This window comes from Anser anser (assembly GCF_964211835.1).
Source record: "Anser anser genome assembly, chromosome: Z".
Lineage (NCBI taxonomy): Eukaryota > Metazoa > Chordata > Aves > Anseriformes > Anatidae > Anser > Anser anser.
Genome location: NC_139723.1, coordinates 51,153,352 through 51,171,768, shown reverse-complemented (window position 1 = coordinate 51,171,768; position 18,417 = coordinate 51,153,352). Strand labels below are relative to the sequence as shown.

General features: G+C 39.1%; 1 protein-coding gene across 5 annotated transcripts in view; it reads right to left on the bottom strand.

The window, feature by feature from the left end:
• Window positions 1-18,417, bottom strand: part of SLC24A2 (solute carrier family 24 member 2) — a 144,743-nt gene that overhangs the window by 30,250 nt on the left and 96,076 nt on the right. For all 5 annotated transcript variants that reach the window (XM_083817107.1, XM_083817110.1, XM_083817109.1 and 2 more), the window contains 3 exons: window positions 7,791-7,919; window positions 1,850-1,939; window positions 1,222-1,388 (listed from right to left, as the gene is read on the bottom strand). In XM_083817107.1, the coding sequence (XP_083673233.1) occupies window positions 1,222-1,388; window positions 1,850-1,939; window positions 7,791-7,919 (386 nt within the window). The remainder of the gene's footprint in view (window positions 1-1,221; window positions 1,389-1,849; window positions 1,940-7,790; window positions 7,920-18,417) is intronic.

Genomic DNA, 18,417 nt, shown 5'->3' with positions numbered 1-18,417 from the left:
GATTAAAAATATGTTAGAAAAATGAAATACTGCAAAAGAAAAAAGTTTTATAATGAACCTTACATGCTCTAGGTTGAAACATTTTGTAATGAATAATGCTTTCATACATTTTGTGGGTCTGTTGCTTATAGATTTTATTTCAAACACTTCTGGGTTAATAGAAAGCTTCTGGGTTAATAGAAAAACAGGTGGCTCAGTTTTTCTGCAGTGTCTGAAGGTACTGCCATTAGCTAAGAGATGGAGCCATTTGCTATCCACTCTAACTTTGGGATCCAATTTTGTACCTGTGCAGTTGATGGTATATTTTCAGCAGCTAACACTACAATCTGTTCTACAGATGCTTCTGACTGGACTACGACTATGATGAGAACTGTTCTTCTGCTTGTGTGATAGCAAGGAACAATGAAAGATGGAGAAACAAAGAGTGGGGATAAAGACAGAGTTTGCTTGTACGCTTCCTGCACATTTTTGAAATACTGAGGCATAGATTACAACATTCCAGGATCAGGTCTAGCTTGATCTCAGCGGGTCCAATAGGAACTTGTATTCCAACTGCTTGCCACTTATCCTTACCCTAGAGCTGCTATGAAGCAGTAAAGTGTAAATAGCACACTGCTTCACACAGTTACTGCTTTACAAAAGACTTTTGTGTTAATAGAGAATTGGTTTGTAATTTGGAATTTGTGAGCTATATAAAAAAAATCATGTCAACAACTATATAAAAAAGTCATGTCAACAACATGCATTGAGAGCTACATAAGACATTAACATATGTTTGTTTCTAGCAACAAACACACTGAATAATTCAGGGGAAATGAATTATTCCTTGATTAGTGGTTGTAAAGAAAGTCCTGGTATAAGCCCAGTAAGTAGTAATGTAAGTGAAAAACAGAAACCTGACAAAAGCATAAAAGCTTCAAAAACTCCTACTTGGAACTTTTTTTTTTTTTTTTTTTTAAGTGCAAATTACTTGCCTGGGCAGCTCTTCAATGTATGAAACAGAGAATTAGGTAATGAGTTTGTAAGTAGTCTGTTATAAAAATGTCTATAAAATTCTGAACATTTGAAATGTTAACATCCATTGTATATTTACATTACTGTCTTTTTCAAACATTAATGTCAGAAAATTGGGGTAGGCAACGCCTTGGCAAAACCAAGCCAACAATGCCAGGAACAAATGACTTGTTAAAACAGACACACTTTTCTTGCTGTAGGACTTACCCCACTGTGATGTCAAATATGTTGCTTCCAACAGAACTGGATACTGCCATGTCCCCCAGACCTTTGCGTGCTACAATAACACTGGTAATAAGGTCAGGAATGGATGTGCCAGCAGCTAAAATAGTCAATCCCATGATTTCTTCACTAATACCAATGGTTTCTCCGACCTAAAAAGATTTGAGCAAAGACAGAAAAAAAAAAAAAAGAGTTGCAGTCCTGTGGTGGACAAATGCTTTCTGCTGTAAACCTGCTTAACCAGGAATATTATCCTGGAGCTTCCTGACCATCTTTGAGAATACAGTCAAGATTGGAGAATTACTATTTTCACAGACTTCCACATTTCAGGAGAAATATAAGATTGTCAAAGAGACTCAGTAGGCATTGAATTGACAAGCAGCTGCTGATGGCTCAGATGTTACCAGAATGATTATATTCTGTGGTCAGGGCAACCACAGCTTTCTGAACTACTTTCCATTTACTGAGTAGCAATTTACTTCATCCATCGTTGCAGCTCCTGAATAGAGTGCTACTCAGCATGAGATACATGATGGACTCTGATTCTAAATGGTTTCTCACAGTGCAAAACACAAGGCAGGGCTTGTATTTCGTACCAGCATCACCTTCTTACCTGATGTGCCCACCAGACCATTAAGTAAGAAAAAAATGCAATCCAACTGATTGAGCCAAAAAATGTGATAGGGAAAAATTTTCTTGATCTCTGAAAAAGAAACAAAGAGAAGCAGTGAGCACCTATGTTGAAGTCTGCTTTGTTCTATTCTCATTCATTCTTTAAGTGACCTCTCACTTCTTCTGATCACCTGTTCTGACCACCAGATGACCAAGATAAAAGTCAAGAGTGCTAAAAGACTGACTTTCCACACTGGTATATGCTTAGCTGGGCCTCGTTCTTGTATTGGCTTTGGTTGTAAATGAATCTATAACAAGATTCACCTCCTAACAACAGCTTTCATAACGAATGGCAGTTTTTCTGTTGTTTATTTGTATCATATGCTGTTATGTTGCAGTTTGCACATGTGTTGAGTTGCATGAATATTTGGAATCTAAATTTATTAATAAATTCATGCCTAATCAGAAGGTATGTTTTCAAATTGTTACATTTTATTCACATATCAATAACTTTCTATAACATCATTCACATTCACTATAACAAAGGCTATCACAGGATAGACTTAAAAAAATACATATTCAGAATTTATTAGGTCATTGGGTTTGCTTAGGAAAATGACCAATTTTTTTCAATTAGAACAGAATAAACATTAAGAATATATTTGCAGTGTCTTTTTTTTTTTTTTTAGTAGAGAAGTTTGTTCTAAAAAAAAAAAAAGATAAAACACCCTAAGGCCCTAAGCTTTGGATAGATGGTATTATTGCAGCCAACGAATGGGTTACATTCAGATTAATGATTTATATATATATATATACACATATATTTGGTTTTGTTTCTTTCTAGTCTTTTGCATCATTCATATTTCCTATGGGCTTGCTACATGCATGTAACAAAAAATGATTGTTAACTATTAAAGGAAGGAAGCATGACTGCAGTACAGTACTGGGTAATCACTGTCTGAATCAAATTACTGTTTAAAAAGAAATTTGTACTGTGAACAAATGCTATCAATCCTGAATGAAACCAGTTCCTTATGGGCATCCACCTGCTGAAGAAAATCCTCACCCCTGATGGAAAAAAGGTAAAGTCAGCAATGGTAATTGTACACACTCATCTACAGGAAGGAACAATTTAAACATCCGTATCAGCCTCAGCAGTGGGTGTGCTTATGGGTTGTGCTACAGGATGTGTGGGCACTTTCATAATGCTAAATTTTGTCCTAAAAACTGGGCTTGCAAACATTGACTAGCACGACCTATACAACCCTTTAATTGAATATTCATAGCAGTACACATTAAAGATGGAAAAGATTTAACAGTGCTCCCAAAAACCATGTAGAAATACTCGTATATAAATAACTAGCTGAACTTCTTGGAGCAAGAAAATCATTCCAGTAAGCTGTTTTAAATGAATTATGTTTAAGTATAGGGATAGTCACAATGGCACCTGAAAATTACTTTTTTTTCCTATAAGTACCACTCCTGTCACAAGCACTGTCTCTAGAACTGGCTAAGCAACTTTAGTTGATCTGCTTCTTAACTTTATGGAGCAAGCAGTGACTTTTCAAAACAGAGTTCTGAACATTTATTAATTTAGAAAATCTAGCAATGAACTTCCTGTGCCTAAACTTATTCAGAAATCAGATTCACCTTTTATTTTAAAATCACAACTTTAAATGTACTGGAGGACAGAAGACCTTAGTCTGAAAAGGAATAAAATTTAAAAGGAACACAAGGATAGCTGTTAAACAGTGATGTGACACCAGTGGAGCAAATTGAGTCCAGAAGGGATAAATTAATCAAAACAGCAATTTCATTTTTGTTTTTAACTGAAAAACTAACACTTATTTTCCAGCATTTTTAGCAGCCACATATTTCAACTTTCAACATTTTTTGTCTTCTGCATAAAAAGGATTTTCTTGCAACACATACGGTGGATAAGATGATGAAGTGATAATCTTGTTGCAGCTGGTCAGAAAATACAAAGAAGAGCACATCATAGCAGTGGAACTTGAATAATCAATATACAACACTCAAGAAATAAGCATACATTGGCTTACACAAATCCAATATAGCAATAGCTGTACTGGCCAGTAATAGCTGTCTGACTAATGAAAACACAGGATTATATATACTGAACAGTTCTTGTAAAATCACTGGGCATTGCTTATCTGAGTCAGATACCCACAGAACGTGGAGAATTGGATGGTTAAGGACTATCAGTCAGTAACTTTGCAGTGTGTCTAAACCCAGCCTGTTTTAGCCAATCCCCCTCCAGAAAAACTGATAGGCAGCCATTTGAGATTATGAGCACTTTAATAGACTTAGCAGTTTAATTACCAATTTTAAAAGGAGGAACACCTAAAAAGGCCAAAATTCAAAGCTTGTGCAGATTACAGGTTATGAAATCAAGAAGGGATTCCATAGATGCTGCTGTATAATTTGCATATAGATAAAATTTTTAAAAAGGAACAGTGACAGTACTGTTTTTGCTGTAGTATTTCCTGATGGTGGATTTTATTTCCAGGGTAAAATAATAATCATGCCTATTTTGTAACTGTTGACAGCATTCTTTTGAGATTTATCTCTTTGTAGATCTTTACTTCTTGGGAATATACAGAGCTGCTAATTCCAAGCATTTTCCTAAAATAATTAGTCAGAGACAACAGAGAACAATTCTTATCTCCACCTTTTCTGGCAGCTGTTGTGATGGTTGCCTTACAAAGAGAGAGATCCCAGTTTATTACCAGTTGGTTCTGTTGTGGTCATGGTAACAGACAAAGGAGAAAAGCCATGGTTTGTTCAGTTTGTATGCTATTTTCTTTTAACAAAAGGGAAAGAATTTTGTAGCTTTGCTGTACATTGGTTGGTATGGTACCTTTCCTGTCTATCAGTAACCTTAAGGACACTTTTCTTGGTACATTTCTGTATTGAATCATGTCAGCGTCTGAAAAACAGGACTTGAAAACAAGTAGCAAGAATGATCAAAGTATGTTGAAAAGTGAAGATTTTTCTTCTAAGAGTCTGATCCTGAAAGATAGTGAGTACCTAATGATTTGTAAGGTACCTGTCTTAACTTTAGCTGCTTTTATTGCTATCTTTTTTTTTTCCCTTTAACCTGAATGAATCATATGTTTGTCTCATGCATAAATTTATCTGTATTGTAAACTTTGATTTTCCTTCCATACTTGACAGTGCTTAAATCTGATTACTCAGAACCTGTTCCTGTAACTGGATCTGTGAAGGAACATCTTGTCCTTGTCCCCTTGGTAACAGTGCATCTCTGTGTGGCAAGGAGAGATCATGTAAGTTCTTGCTGGTAATGGGAATTTGCAGAGATGCAATGAACTGCCCCATATGGGTCCAGTCATAACAGGACTGGACTGCTGATAGCCATTTTTCTGGCCTGTAATACAAAGGGATGGACAGTGCAGTATGACTATAACAAATGAGTTGGTGTTCCATGTCTGCCATGGGCCCCCTGGGTCACCTTAGTCATGTCGTTTTCCCTTCAACGTTTCAATATCCCTAACTGTAAAAAGTGGATGGTTGTGCTTATGACCTTTGTAGAATCACTGGGAAAATGTGCTCTATTAGTATAGGAAAAAAATACTTATATTGTTCAAAACACCTGAACAAAAGGTCAACCACAAAGTTCCACAGGGGCACACCTGCTTCTACTGTACTGCCAGTAACATTGTTGATGTTATGTGAAGGATTTTCATGTACACTTGTTTTATGTGAGCAGGTATAGTTAAAGCAATAAACACACATTAAAACATGTCTGCCATTGAATCAGCTGAGGAGTTAGTTGACCTACTCCATAATCTACTGTAGGTATATATAAATCTGCATATCTGTGCACCAGAGCATAATAAGGCAGCAAGGATTTTGCAAATTTCATAACGGGAGTCCTTGTATATGAAATAATTTTGCTAGAGTTTCTGGGTCTCAAGGAGCTAGGTATAGCTTGGTCTAGTACTAGTAAAGGCAGTCAAACCTTCTCCAATAAGTGGAGGTAAAATATATTTTAGAAAACAAACTCTAGGAGGGAAGGAGAACTCATTTTTGAAAAGTGGATACCCACAGAGGATGTCAAAGGCTCCATATGGCCTCTCAAAATGGTATTTAGCACACCAATGTTCATTTTATATACCCGCATGCTAATCTGAGCATCCTGATGGAGAATTTGGGTTTCTAACTAAAATTACCACACTTGAAAATCAAGTCCCTGACAGTAGGCCTACCTACAAAATCTATTTAAATATTGTTTTAGTGTTTTAACTTTTGCCTCACAGATTTCATGGCAACTTGTTTTCTGATGCACATGCTGAGCTGTGAAATTATGTTTTCTTTTTGTTAGGAAGGGAAGAGAGGGGATGGCACACAGGCATAAGTGAGAATATTTTAGAGACAAACACTCTAATGAAGTGTCCTTGAAAATTTAGACAGCTGGGCACAGAGAGTTGATGCAACCATCTGGTTAATTCTTTGACAGTAATGTTCAAAGTAAGCAGCTTGTCATACTGATACAGCCTGTTACCTCTGCTGTTATTATTACATGTAATTACAAACTGCGTTGCTTTTGCTTTTGTGTAAAAAAAATACGTATACCTTTCATTGAATGATATTTTAAAACTTAAAAAATATTCACACACATTATACAGTTGCATATCAAGAGATATTCACTTTTCCAAAGCCACTGTTGTAACAACTATTCTCATTTGTACAGTACAGAACATTGGGCAAGTCTTTATGTTCAATGGAAAGAAACAAAATTCAAAATAATGAACATCCTTATTTCTTAGCATCTGAGTACTTGCTCCTTTTGGCCCAAATCATGAAAAAAAGTATAGGGATGGTTTTGAATAATAAGGGGTGGGGGGAGGGGAGGAAGCATGAGTAAAGAAACAAACAATCTGGAAATTCATGTAGTGTGTTTTTCTGTGTTACCAAACAAAAATGTTTACCAGAGTTGTTTGAAAACTTAAAGAAAATAAAGCTTGAAAACTGGAAGGGAAAATGTCAGTTTATGTCCTTTGAGAAACCTTAATCTAAAAACAAATCAGAGGTCTTATTTTAGCTTGTTTCTTGCACTGAATTGCAGTTTTTGGGTGTGTGGGATGGGAAATGTGATAAGGAAGAAAAAAGAATTCAGGGTGTTGGTTTATAACCTTTTAAGCCGTGCATCCCTCTCTTGCAGCAGTTTTAAGTCTATTTTTGATCCAGAAAGGAAAAGAGATTAAAACACTACTAAAGGATTTTTCCATCTATTGCATCTATTGACTCCTTTTTTACTGTTCTTTTACTTTCCATGAACCTTTCCAGTCAGGATTATATGGATATGTGAATGTAAATGTGGTAACACTTGACAGCTTGTCATTTTATATAATTTCTATTAAGAAGCAGTCTTACAAGACTTCAAGCCAAGTTGGGGATAAAAATTAAGAAGTGTTTTACACATGGAATGATTTCTGGATTTTGTTCTAGTATGAAATTTAAAGATGGTGAGTAGAAAGCAGAGGTCTAGTAGAAAATAAATATCATTATTTTTGAACCACTGAGAAAGTCTAGACAGTCTCACCCTTTAGGGCACTGAAAATGGGCAGACTTCCTCAGCACTTATGTGATGTTCAGTGGAGATCTAGAAATACAGATGTGAAGTCCCCAAAGAAATTTTAAGAGTTTTCACTTTGCGTCACAAAATATTAATGACTATGAATGGCAATTTTTATAGATTTATTACCAACCAGTTGTCCATAAGCACCCTTTTAAAGATTTGAAGATTAACGATGTGGTCTCCTCAAAGGAGAAACTTATAAACATAAATAATTAATTCAATTTTTACATATATTCACTGCAGTCTCTTTCTGGGTGTTGGCATTTAGCTAGAGAATCCCCAGATGTGTAAAACACGTGGACTTGTAACGCCAGTTACTCACGGGATTTCTGACATCCGGGAGTGAAGCCCACAGTGGAAACACAATGGGTAACACAACAAGGTAGGTGAGCTGCTTGCGTGGGGTGTCAGGCCAGGCCAGGCTGAGTGGCCGGTCCTCATCCTCTTCATTCTGTAAGAAAAACTGCAGTGAGCAGAGTATTGAAGTGGATAAATGGGGCTAGGGATTGTTTAAATTGCGGTCCTTAGGACTGCACTGTATTTCAGTAAGGACCCATGGGGTCTGAAAACATCACATTAGCACCACACCTTCCTAGCAACATTAGCTAGCACAGTCAGATGGTTTTGGCCAGGCTACGTGGTACCTTTCCAGCACAGGCTGCCTGAAGGTGTCTGACCGCAGCTGTGCTGACAGTGATGCTGGTCCCTCGGGATGCATGGAGCAGTGTCACACCTTCTCCCTGGAGGGGAACAACACTCTCCTTTTGCCTCTGATACGTTATTTCACCTTCCTACAGGCTCTCTGTTGGGATATAGGCTTGTCTAATCAGAGATCAAAACTGGTCTGGACTGCCCCAAGCCTGACCAAATAGATTGAGATTTGTACAAATATATGTGTGGTGGTACACACGCACAGATACACTCATATATGCATACGAACTATATATATGTGAATATATACATGTATATATATATATATAACTTTTCAAGCTCTCGTGAGTAACTCTAAACATTACTTTTCAAGATATATATATGCTTGTATTCCCTTGTTGAAAGGACCATAGGACAATTCAGGCTGGCAGGGACCTGAGGAGCAACCCTGCTCAGGCTGCTCAGACCTTTGCCCAGCTGGGATTTGAACCCCCACCCCAGAGGTGAAATTGCTTGATATTTCTGGGCTCTGGCTCCACAGCTGAGCTGTTCAGGTGAGGAAAAGTCTTCTTCTCATCTCCACCCTGAGCCTCTTGTGTTTAGACCTACCACAACACTGCCGTCTTCTTCACAGCTTGGTGATAAAATTAAAAGGAAAGTCATTCCTCTCTTAATTGAGTAGCTGACTTTAACATCAATCTTTAATATCCTTTTATATGTAAGATCTTCACCTGTTGACTCTATTACAGAGTTGATGTATAGGGACCTTTTCCCCTGACAGAAAACATTCCAGCTGCCACACACTTCTCTTTCTCTAGCTTGCCTCTGCCAACAAAATGGAGCCCTTTAGACTGCCACAGAAAGAAAGCGAAGTAAGCATGTTTCAGTCTTTTGGGTCTGTGTATAAAAACAACCTTTTAGCTTTTATCACAGGTAGGCAGCGTCTCCAGAATTGCACATGGATCTAACATATCATAGAATAAGGCAAAAGTAAAAAAAAAAAATGGCCTAAATGGGTCTGTCAGACAGATGTGTATAATGCAAATCCTATTCAGCCTGTGGAAATATTTTCCTAGAGAGCTCTGTGAAAGGTAAAGAAACACCCACCAAAAAAAAAAAAAAGTGAAAGAGTAGCATGGGGAATAAATAAGAGTAGTTAGAGATTTGGGCACACTTACTGGGCTACGATCTCATTGGCATCACGGAGATGTGGTGGGACAGCTCCCATGACTGGAGTGTTGGAATGGAGGGATACAGGCTCCTTAGGAAGGACAGGCAGGGGAGACGAGGAGCAGCTGGAGTGCATGGAGCTCTGCCTGGGGATGGGTGAGGAGCTGACAGAGCTTGTGGGTCAGGATTAAAGGGAAAGCAGGGACAGGTGACATTATAATGGGGGTCTGCTACAGGCCACCTATCAGGAAGACCAAGCAGGTGAGGCCCTCTACAGGAAGAGAGAAGCAGCCTCACGTTCACAAGACCTGGTCCTCATGGGGGACTTCAACCACCCTGATATCTGTTGGAGGGACAGCACAGCAGAGCACAGGCAACCCAGGCGGTTCCGGGAATGTGTTGATGATAAATTCTTTCTCCAAGTGATAGAGTATCCAACAAAGAGAGGTGCTATGCTGGACCTTGTTCTCACCAACAAAGAGGGGCTGGTGGGAAATGCAAAACTCAAGGGCAGCCTTGGCTACAGTGACCATGAAATGGTGGAGTTCAAGAACCCAAGGACAGACAGCAGGGTGCACAACAACCTCACTACCCTGGATTTAAAAAAGCAGACTTGGTTTCTTCAAGGATCTACCTGGTGGAGTACGATAGGATAGAGCTGTGGAAGGAGAGGGAGCCCAAGAATGGTAGTTAATATTCAAGGATCACCTCCTCCAAGATCAGGAGCAATGCATCACAATGAAGAGGAAGTCAGGCAAAAATGCCAGGAGGTGTGCATTGATGGACAATAAGCTCCTGGCCAAACTCAAAAGGAGGCCTACAGAGAGTGGAATCAAGGACAGATAGCCTGAGAGGAATACAGAGAAATCATATCAGCAGCCAGGGATCAGGTTAGGAAAGCTAAAGCCCTGACAGAATTATATATGGCCAGGAACATCAAGAACAACAAGAAAAGCTTCTACAGGTATGTCAGTAATAAAAAGGAAGGCTACAGAAAATGTGTACCCTCTCTGGAAGGAAATAGGAGACCTGGTCACCTGGGATATGGGAAAGGCTGAGGTACTCAGTGACTTTTTGCCTCAGTCTTCAATGGCAAGTGCTGTAGCCACACAGCCCAAGTCACAGAAGGCAAAGGCAGGGACTGGGAGAATAAAGAACTGCCCACTGTAGGAGATCACATCATCTACCTGGACTTGTGAAAAGTGTTTGACACTGTCCTGCACAACATCCTTGTCTCTTAATCACAGAAACATGGATTTGATGAATGGACTACTTGGTGGTTAAGAAATTGCCTGGGTGGTTGCACTCAAAGAGTTGCAGTCAGTGGCTCAATGTCCAAGTGGAGACCAGTGAAAACTGGTGTTCTGAAGGGGTTTGTAGTGGGACTAACACTGTTTAACATTTTTGTTGGTGACACGGACAGTGCAATTCTGTGCACCCTCAGCAAGTTTGCTGATGACACCATACTGTGCCACTGGTGGTGACACCAGCAGTTGACACGCTGGCAGGAAGGCATGCCATACAGAGGGACCTTGACAGGCTTGAGAGGTGCGCCTAGGCAAACCTCACTAAGTTCAAGGCCAGGTGCAAGGTCATGTACATAGGTCTGGGCAATCCCAAGCACAAATATGGGCTGGGCAGAGAATGTATTGGTAACAGCCCTGAGGAGAAGGACTTGGGGGTGTTGGTTGATGAGAAGCTCAACATGAGCCAGCAATGTGCGCTTGCAACCCAGAAAGCCAACCTTATCCTGGGCTGCATCTAAAGAAACACGGCCAGTGGGTTAAGGGAGGTGATTCTTCTCCTCTGCTCTGCTTCATGAGACCCCACCTGGAATATTGTTCTGTGGTCCCCAGCACAAGAAGAACATGGACCTGTTGGAGCGAGTCCAGAGGAGAGCCATGAGGATGATCAGAGGGCTGGATCATCCTCCTGCGAAGAAACATTGCGAGGGCTGGGGTTGTTCAGTCTGAGAAGAGAAGGCTCAGGCGAGACCTTAGAGCAGCCTTCCAGTACCTAAAGTGGGCCTACAAAAAGCTGGGGGGGACTCTTTGTCAGGGAGTGGAGTGATAGGACAAGGAGTAATGGCTTTAAACTGAAAGAGGGTAGATTTAGATTAGATGTTGTGAAAAAATTCTTCACTCAGAGGGCAGTGAGGCACTGGAACAGGTTGCCCAGAGAAGCTGTGGATGCCCCATCCATGGAAGTGTTCAAGGCCAGGCTGGATGGGGCTTTGGGCAGCCTGGTCTAGTTTGTGGTGTTCCTGCCTGAGAAATCAGTCCTTTCTGCAATGGACCTGTTATTCTTCCCATAGATTGTGAGATATTGCCCTATTTTAACATTGCTTACATAAGCCTTATAACAAATGCTATAAAAAGCAGTCATTTAAACGACCACATCAGTTACTTTTATGAGCAAAAGAATTGTTGATGAAATGTCACCATATGTTGGTATTGTTCATAACATTTTCTACTTATTGCTTATTTTGGTTGAAGATCCAGTCTTAATTATTCAACAGTTAATTGTTGAATATTGTTCAACTCCTCGATTGCCATGAAGAGATCAGAACTTAGACAAGCAAGCCCAGCTCTTACCTTAGGCTCTCCTGCCATGGAGATGTATGACTATGTCACCTGACATAGGTGTACTGAAGTAAGCACCCGTTTTCCTCTTGACACGTTGACAGACTGTAGCTACTTTGGGGATTATATGTTGATGTCGACAGAATACTGGGTTTTGTTAACCCCTATACATTGTGTAACTCCCAACTTTTGTGATTCTAAGATGGCAGTAAAGTGTCTAGGTCATAATTGCTATTGTTGTTAAAAAAAACATATGTAGACATATAGACACAATTCGTCACACTCCACACAGCACTTAAGAGGCTCCTGAGCAGCTAGGAGGCTAGCCTTTGCCTTTAGCTTTCAGCTCTGTACCAAAGCAGGCAGACGATCTGTACCTCATAGTTATAACCTATTGAATCCTGACTTTTGGGGGACTATGTTGGTGCAGTAGTTTGTGTGGTTACTTCCTAAAATACAAAGCCATTCCTTTTCCATTTTGGTAGATGCTCTTGCAGTGGGAAAACCAAACTGAGCTGGATGCTCAGCTTTGAAATGTGACAATTGAGGTAAAATTTGAGCACAAAAGGACCAATTGAAGCGTTGCCTAGGTAACTTTTTCAGAGTGGCCTGTGTATAATTCAAGCAGCAGACTCAGCAGGAACAAAGCTCCATAAACGACTGCTTCATAAAGAGTACTGAACGACAACGTATTTTCTGAAATGGTCATCTTTAGATATTAGCCATGATTAACAACTTATTTAATTATTACAAAATCTTTACGATAGTCTAAGTTTGCACATGAGTATGTACAATGTTTGTGCAATACTGGTGAATACATTATTTCAGCACTGGTCCTCATTCTGGTCTTGTGCCTGTGTCAAACAGCACAAAGGCCATATGAATGGCAGTAGCAAAGCAGCACAAAGAATTACATCTGGAGGTCTGCCAGATGTGTCCTGGGGAATCTAGTTCCATCTGTCTGAGACCTTTTCACCTTCAGGTTGTACTGCCTCATCCATCTCCCTGTGATAACTACACTCAAAATGTATACCCAAACTCGAGCTCACAGTGCAGTAGGGCAAAACCATTTTCCTTGCTACTGTAGCTCCAGGATGCATGAAAGATGCTACAGAGTGGATCTCCACTTGCTATTTCATAAATCAGAATCAGCATCTGATTTTCAAACGCTGACTTTCCAAAAATCAGTAGAAGTAAGGATGTTAAACACAGTTGTAAATCTAGCTTGCACAAATTTCAAAGCAATGTTGAACCTCTTCACTGAGGTTGAAGAAATGAAAAGGAAAGAATTTTCACAGCTATAAAACCACACTACTGTGGGTGTTGTGCTCTGGACTAAGCTGAGATACAAAATGACTTACCACAGATTTATGGCGGAGGTTGCGTGCACTGTCTGTGGTTTCAGCCTATCTGCAATGTACATACTCAGTATGCATACTTGCCATTTGTAGGAACTAATACTGAAGAAATATTTTTGATTTCTTTTAGTCTGTGTGATGAAAACTCAACACTTGCAAGGTTATGTACAATTCTATTCTACAATGCCAAGAAGAAATACTTAATGATATACATGGTGGAGTTCAACTACCTACAAATAGACATGGTGCCATTTTAGGCACCTTCTGGCATCTCACTTGACCTCCTGGTACATTATCAGAAATGCAGAATATTCTGCTGGTTTCTAACATACCTGCCACCACACTGATAATAAGTGATTTGGGGTAGGTGGGAGAGGATCAAGTAGTGTAAAATCTCTACAGTTGTCTGTAATATGGCAAGATTGACTGGGCCAAGAGGACAGAAACAGCCACACTAAGTCATACACAGAGACTATTTAGATCAGTATCTTGCTTCTGGCAATAGCCAGACATGGGTACTCACAGAAGAAACATTGGAATGTGTCATATGTTTTCATCTTCCTCAAATTAAAAGTTTAGCCAGAAGCTGCATTAGATCTTCATTTGTAATAGCCATTGTGTTTCCATGAAATTCTCTTTAGCTTCCATAATTATTTACACTCTTTATTTATGTATACTATTGTATTTTTTCTTGGTTGTGCTTGGGACCATCATTTTGTTACGTATACCCTTGTAATGCTGAATATCACATGTACACTCATGCCTAGATGGGATAGATGCACTACTCTAATACATATTTATCAATAATAACCAAATTAATTTTCTAATAGGCAAATGATACCCTTGCATGTCCTACTAGGGCTAGTAGAGTACATCGGTAAACAACAAAAAATATAGTTTTGATTCTTTATTTTGAAGAAATTAGACAAGAACTGTCATTTTGTTGTGTTGTCTTTCATATATCTGTAACAAATATTCTTTCAATATTTTCTTTTAAATGAACGTACATATATGCAGAATCTTATTCTTGCTACTTCCATTTTTCTTCTATGTAACTCATGACAAACAATGAAGAGCATACCAAATCTCCTGAGTTTGCATCTTTCACACATCCTTCACCCAAGAATATCTATCCAATTACTTGTTTGTAATCCAACATACAAAATCTCTTACCAGTTTGCTCAGGACTGATCTGATGACTTCTCCTAATCTCTCAGGAAAATCTTTCCAGAGTCAGGAAGATACAGTGTGTTTTACTTCATATAAACAGCACCAACATATGGTGACCTTTCATCAATAACTATTTTGTTTATAAACAACAACTTATAGCAAATTCCATCTGCCAAAGTCAGAGTGTAGTCGCTGCTTTTAGCAAACATCAGAAAATTATTGTTTCCTTGGATGCTCACACTCAAAATATATTATCTTAGTAAAAACAGTTGCTTATCTGGCACAATATCAGATGACTGGAACTTTACATTTTTTTTAACTGATATTAGTAAAACATGGAAAACAAGTACAATGAACCACCTCAAACTTTTCTGAAGTACTGAAACTGTCACCACTTACCAAGTAGTCCATATCTTATAAAAAATAGAGCATATGAATTGCAAATATTATAATCTGAGAATTATTCTGTTAGCCCAACAGAACTGCAGAGCTGAGCTATACATTCGCATGATTGTACATTTCGTGTGCATTTTGACTTACGGTGTTTTTCATCAACAAAAAAATAGCATCAGTACTCCAGTAGAAAGAAAACTGCAGACAGGCACTGTTTGCAGTTCAATTTCCTCATGCTGAAATATAGATATTGTACCACCTATAAAAATGCAATTTATTTCTTTGCTTGGTAGTGCTGCAAAAGGCTGATGAACTTTTATTTTTTTTTCTTGGGAGTGAGGAGTTTTGTACAACTGAACTCCTTACAATGAGTGAATCAACAAAAAAATATGAGGTCTCAAAATGTTACCAATCTTAGATGCAAGTACTGATTTTCAGTACTGAAACTGATTTTTTTTTTTAATTTTCCTTAGCGTAGCAAACCTCATACTCATTTGCTTCACTAGACAGGCAGAAGACAAAGGCTACTGTGAATTGTGGAACAGCCTCAAGTGTCTGCTTCAAGATTCCTGTGTTTTGATTGGATTGATCATTTATCTTCTGTTACATGTTATTTGGAAAAATATGGGAAAAAATGTGAGATATTTAAGCTAGAATGGCAGTATGCAGTTTCTGAGGAGCAGCTAAGACAGAAAACAATGTCTTTCCTTCCCCATTCTGGAGTAAAATTCAAGTAGGGAGCAAAATTAAATCCCCAAGCTTTTCAAATGTGTTCAGTATATATGGAGCCTCATTTTAGTGCAGGTAATTTTTATTAATCCTCTCTGCACTGTGAACTTACTGAAAATAACTACCCTTTGAGTGGAGGCTGTGGGAAGGAGCAAGGCACAGGTAGGTATTTGCTCCAGATTCTGTTATTGCTGCCTGTGTCCTCCTGGTCTCTTGTGCAAATAGCTGAAAGCATGGTTCCCAGAGCCTATGTGCATTTTTTTATGTCCATGCTATTGCATCTCTTAGGGGAATTGAAAAGAAATAGACTATTTGTAATAGCCAAAAGTCAGCCCAGCAGTTGAAGTAACAGCTACGGTGCTATGGAGATGCAGATGAAGAATAAGTCTTTGTCATCATGTCATTTTTCCCTGTCCTGGTTTTCAAGTCAAAATGGCATAGAGCAAAAAAACATGGAATACACAACTAAGTAGCCTAAGGAAAACAAAGAACAATCTGTTCTGATGGCAGCACAATTTTCATTAAGTTACAAAAAGCTATATTGGCAAACAAGATGCAGGCATTTATTTTAGGCTCAGTGTGGCAAATGAAAAGAGCTTTATGCATTGGAAAAACATATTTTTAATTATGAGACAAATTACCAGGCATGCTGGAGTATATCACTGTCTTCCAACTAAGGCTGCTCTCATCTCCTCTCCCCTCTCTCTCCAAAATGGAAGCGTTTTAGCCCAAGAATGATAGCCTATGACAGGAAATGCACGGCTACTAGATTCAATCATGTTAATTTGATGCAAAGGGAATGAGGACTCCATGGCAGGGGAGTGCTGCCTCTGCCAGAGGCTCTGTCCTGAAATGCTCTGCACTATGCTGCTGCTCTTTGCTGGGGAAAGCAAAATACTCTTTACCCCACAGTTTCTCAGGTAAGCAGTTTAGATACAATAAAAACAATAAATCAGTCATGGCATTTTCTTATTACATGCTGGTTGCCCTATCTTTTCATGGAAAAGTTGTCTCTTATCATGGTAGCATGTAAACATTTTCCAGAGAGGTTTCCATGGAAACAGGTAAAAGTGTGCGCATATGTACATGTGTGCGTGTGTGTGTATGTGCGTAGGTGGGAGGAAAAGGAGTTATCTTCAGCCTGGGAGCTATTTTTAGGAAAGGCACAGGTTTAAATGACTGTGTCTGAGCACACTTAATCAAATGCTTGTTAAGAAGGTGGCAGTGGGTGGAGGGGAGGTAATTGGGCTTCTCAAAAGGATCATTTCTCTGAAGGACACCCTATAAAACATTTAATGAGATACTGTCAGTGTCCTTTTAGTCTTCTTTCATTTTGTCACATGCGCTCAGTATCACTCTAAGAAGTTTCATATAACAGAGTTTTCTCCTTTGTGGCAGCCTGCTAAAGGTTAAAAGAAAGAATGCAGCAAGTAGAACAAAATCCCCAAGGAAGACGGAATATCCAGCAGGAGGGAAGGAAATTTCTGGCTGCAACTGAAGCAGAAATGTCTTGCAGACTGTATGATGGAAGGAGGTATTGTTCCCTACTGTGCTGGTTAGGGCTGGGAAGGAGACCACAGACATCTGCCTTTCTCAGGGCCTGATTCTTTTTTATCAAAGTGTAGATCTGTGGCTGTTTCCAATGGGAGTAGTATTATACGAGTATTGGTTTCTGGGACAAATGACTGTATTTCTGGGGACATTTTCTGGAAAGCCTTTCTAAATTTCTGCAGCTACAGCACAACAGAGTTCACCTTGTTGAGCAAAGACTTGGGCTCTCAAGAGGAGAATTGAGGTTCCTGGATAGGAGTGAAATAGGAGGAATGGAATTAAGGGCCTGGGGAAAAGGAACAAGCAAGACTGTGGAGTTCGGAAGAGACAAATGAAACAACAACAACAAAAAAGGAAATAAAGTAAAATTCATTTTGGTGCAGGAAAGTTTGTGAAAATCATTAATGAATAGTGCCCTTGACTCTCTCTTGTGGAGTATTTCAGTCTTGTACAATGAAAAAAGAAGGACAGGAGGAAAGAATAAGAATCAAGAAAAAATCTGAAGATGAAAAAAGAAGCCCTAAGGAAACCAGTAAAGAGACAGGGAAAAGTAATTAGTGGAACTCGGAGAGATACGTATTTTTAAAGAGCTGTTCAATTTACAAATATATGAAAATTAAATAAAGCATAAAATCAAATTTTCCCTTTTCTTGCAGTTTTAGCCTGAGATCTTCCTTACATAAGGGTCCTCTGCTCAACATCATGCTTTTAGAAGAATAGGAGTTTTATACATAAGATGGATCTATTTGCATATTCTCTTTGTAGTAGTGGAATGTATGATTTTTAATGAACTTTAAATCAATTTGGAGGTGTCCTATTGGATGTGCTTGAGCTCCCAGCCTTCGTACAAAGAAGAGCAAAGAAGCACAGTGAGGATCACAGCAAGGTGGTAAAAACTGTGCCTGCGCGAACTCTTGGTAAAAACAGGTGAAACCAGCAGGCCGGTGATCTCCCAGCATGAACCCTGTCCAGTGGATCCTGCATCCCCGCTTGTGTGTGTCCACTTGGGTGCCTCTGCTGGGGTGTTGCTTTGGGGATCTCCCAGTTAGTGAGGTAATGAGAATAAATCTACTCTTTGCATTTTAGCTGCAAGTCTGTGGTTATTCCCGCTACCTGCCTGAGCTGACTCACACACCTGCTATGTGAAAACACCCATACCCCAGAACACAGTTTTCAGGACAATATTTTTTCCCCAAAGGCATATTTGCAGCTTGATTCTTCAAGATGGACAGAGTCTCCGATTTCTTCAGTTCTAAATTAACATCACTGGGACATAGAGTTACTAATATTATTTTAAGGAATTTATGAGTCTTTCTAAACAAACTTATGGATCATGAAACCATAT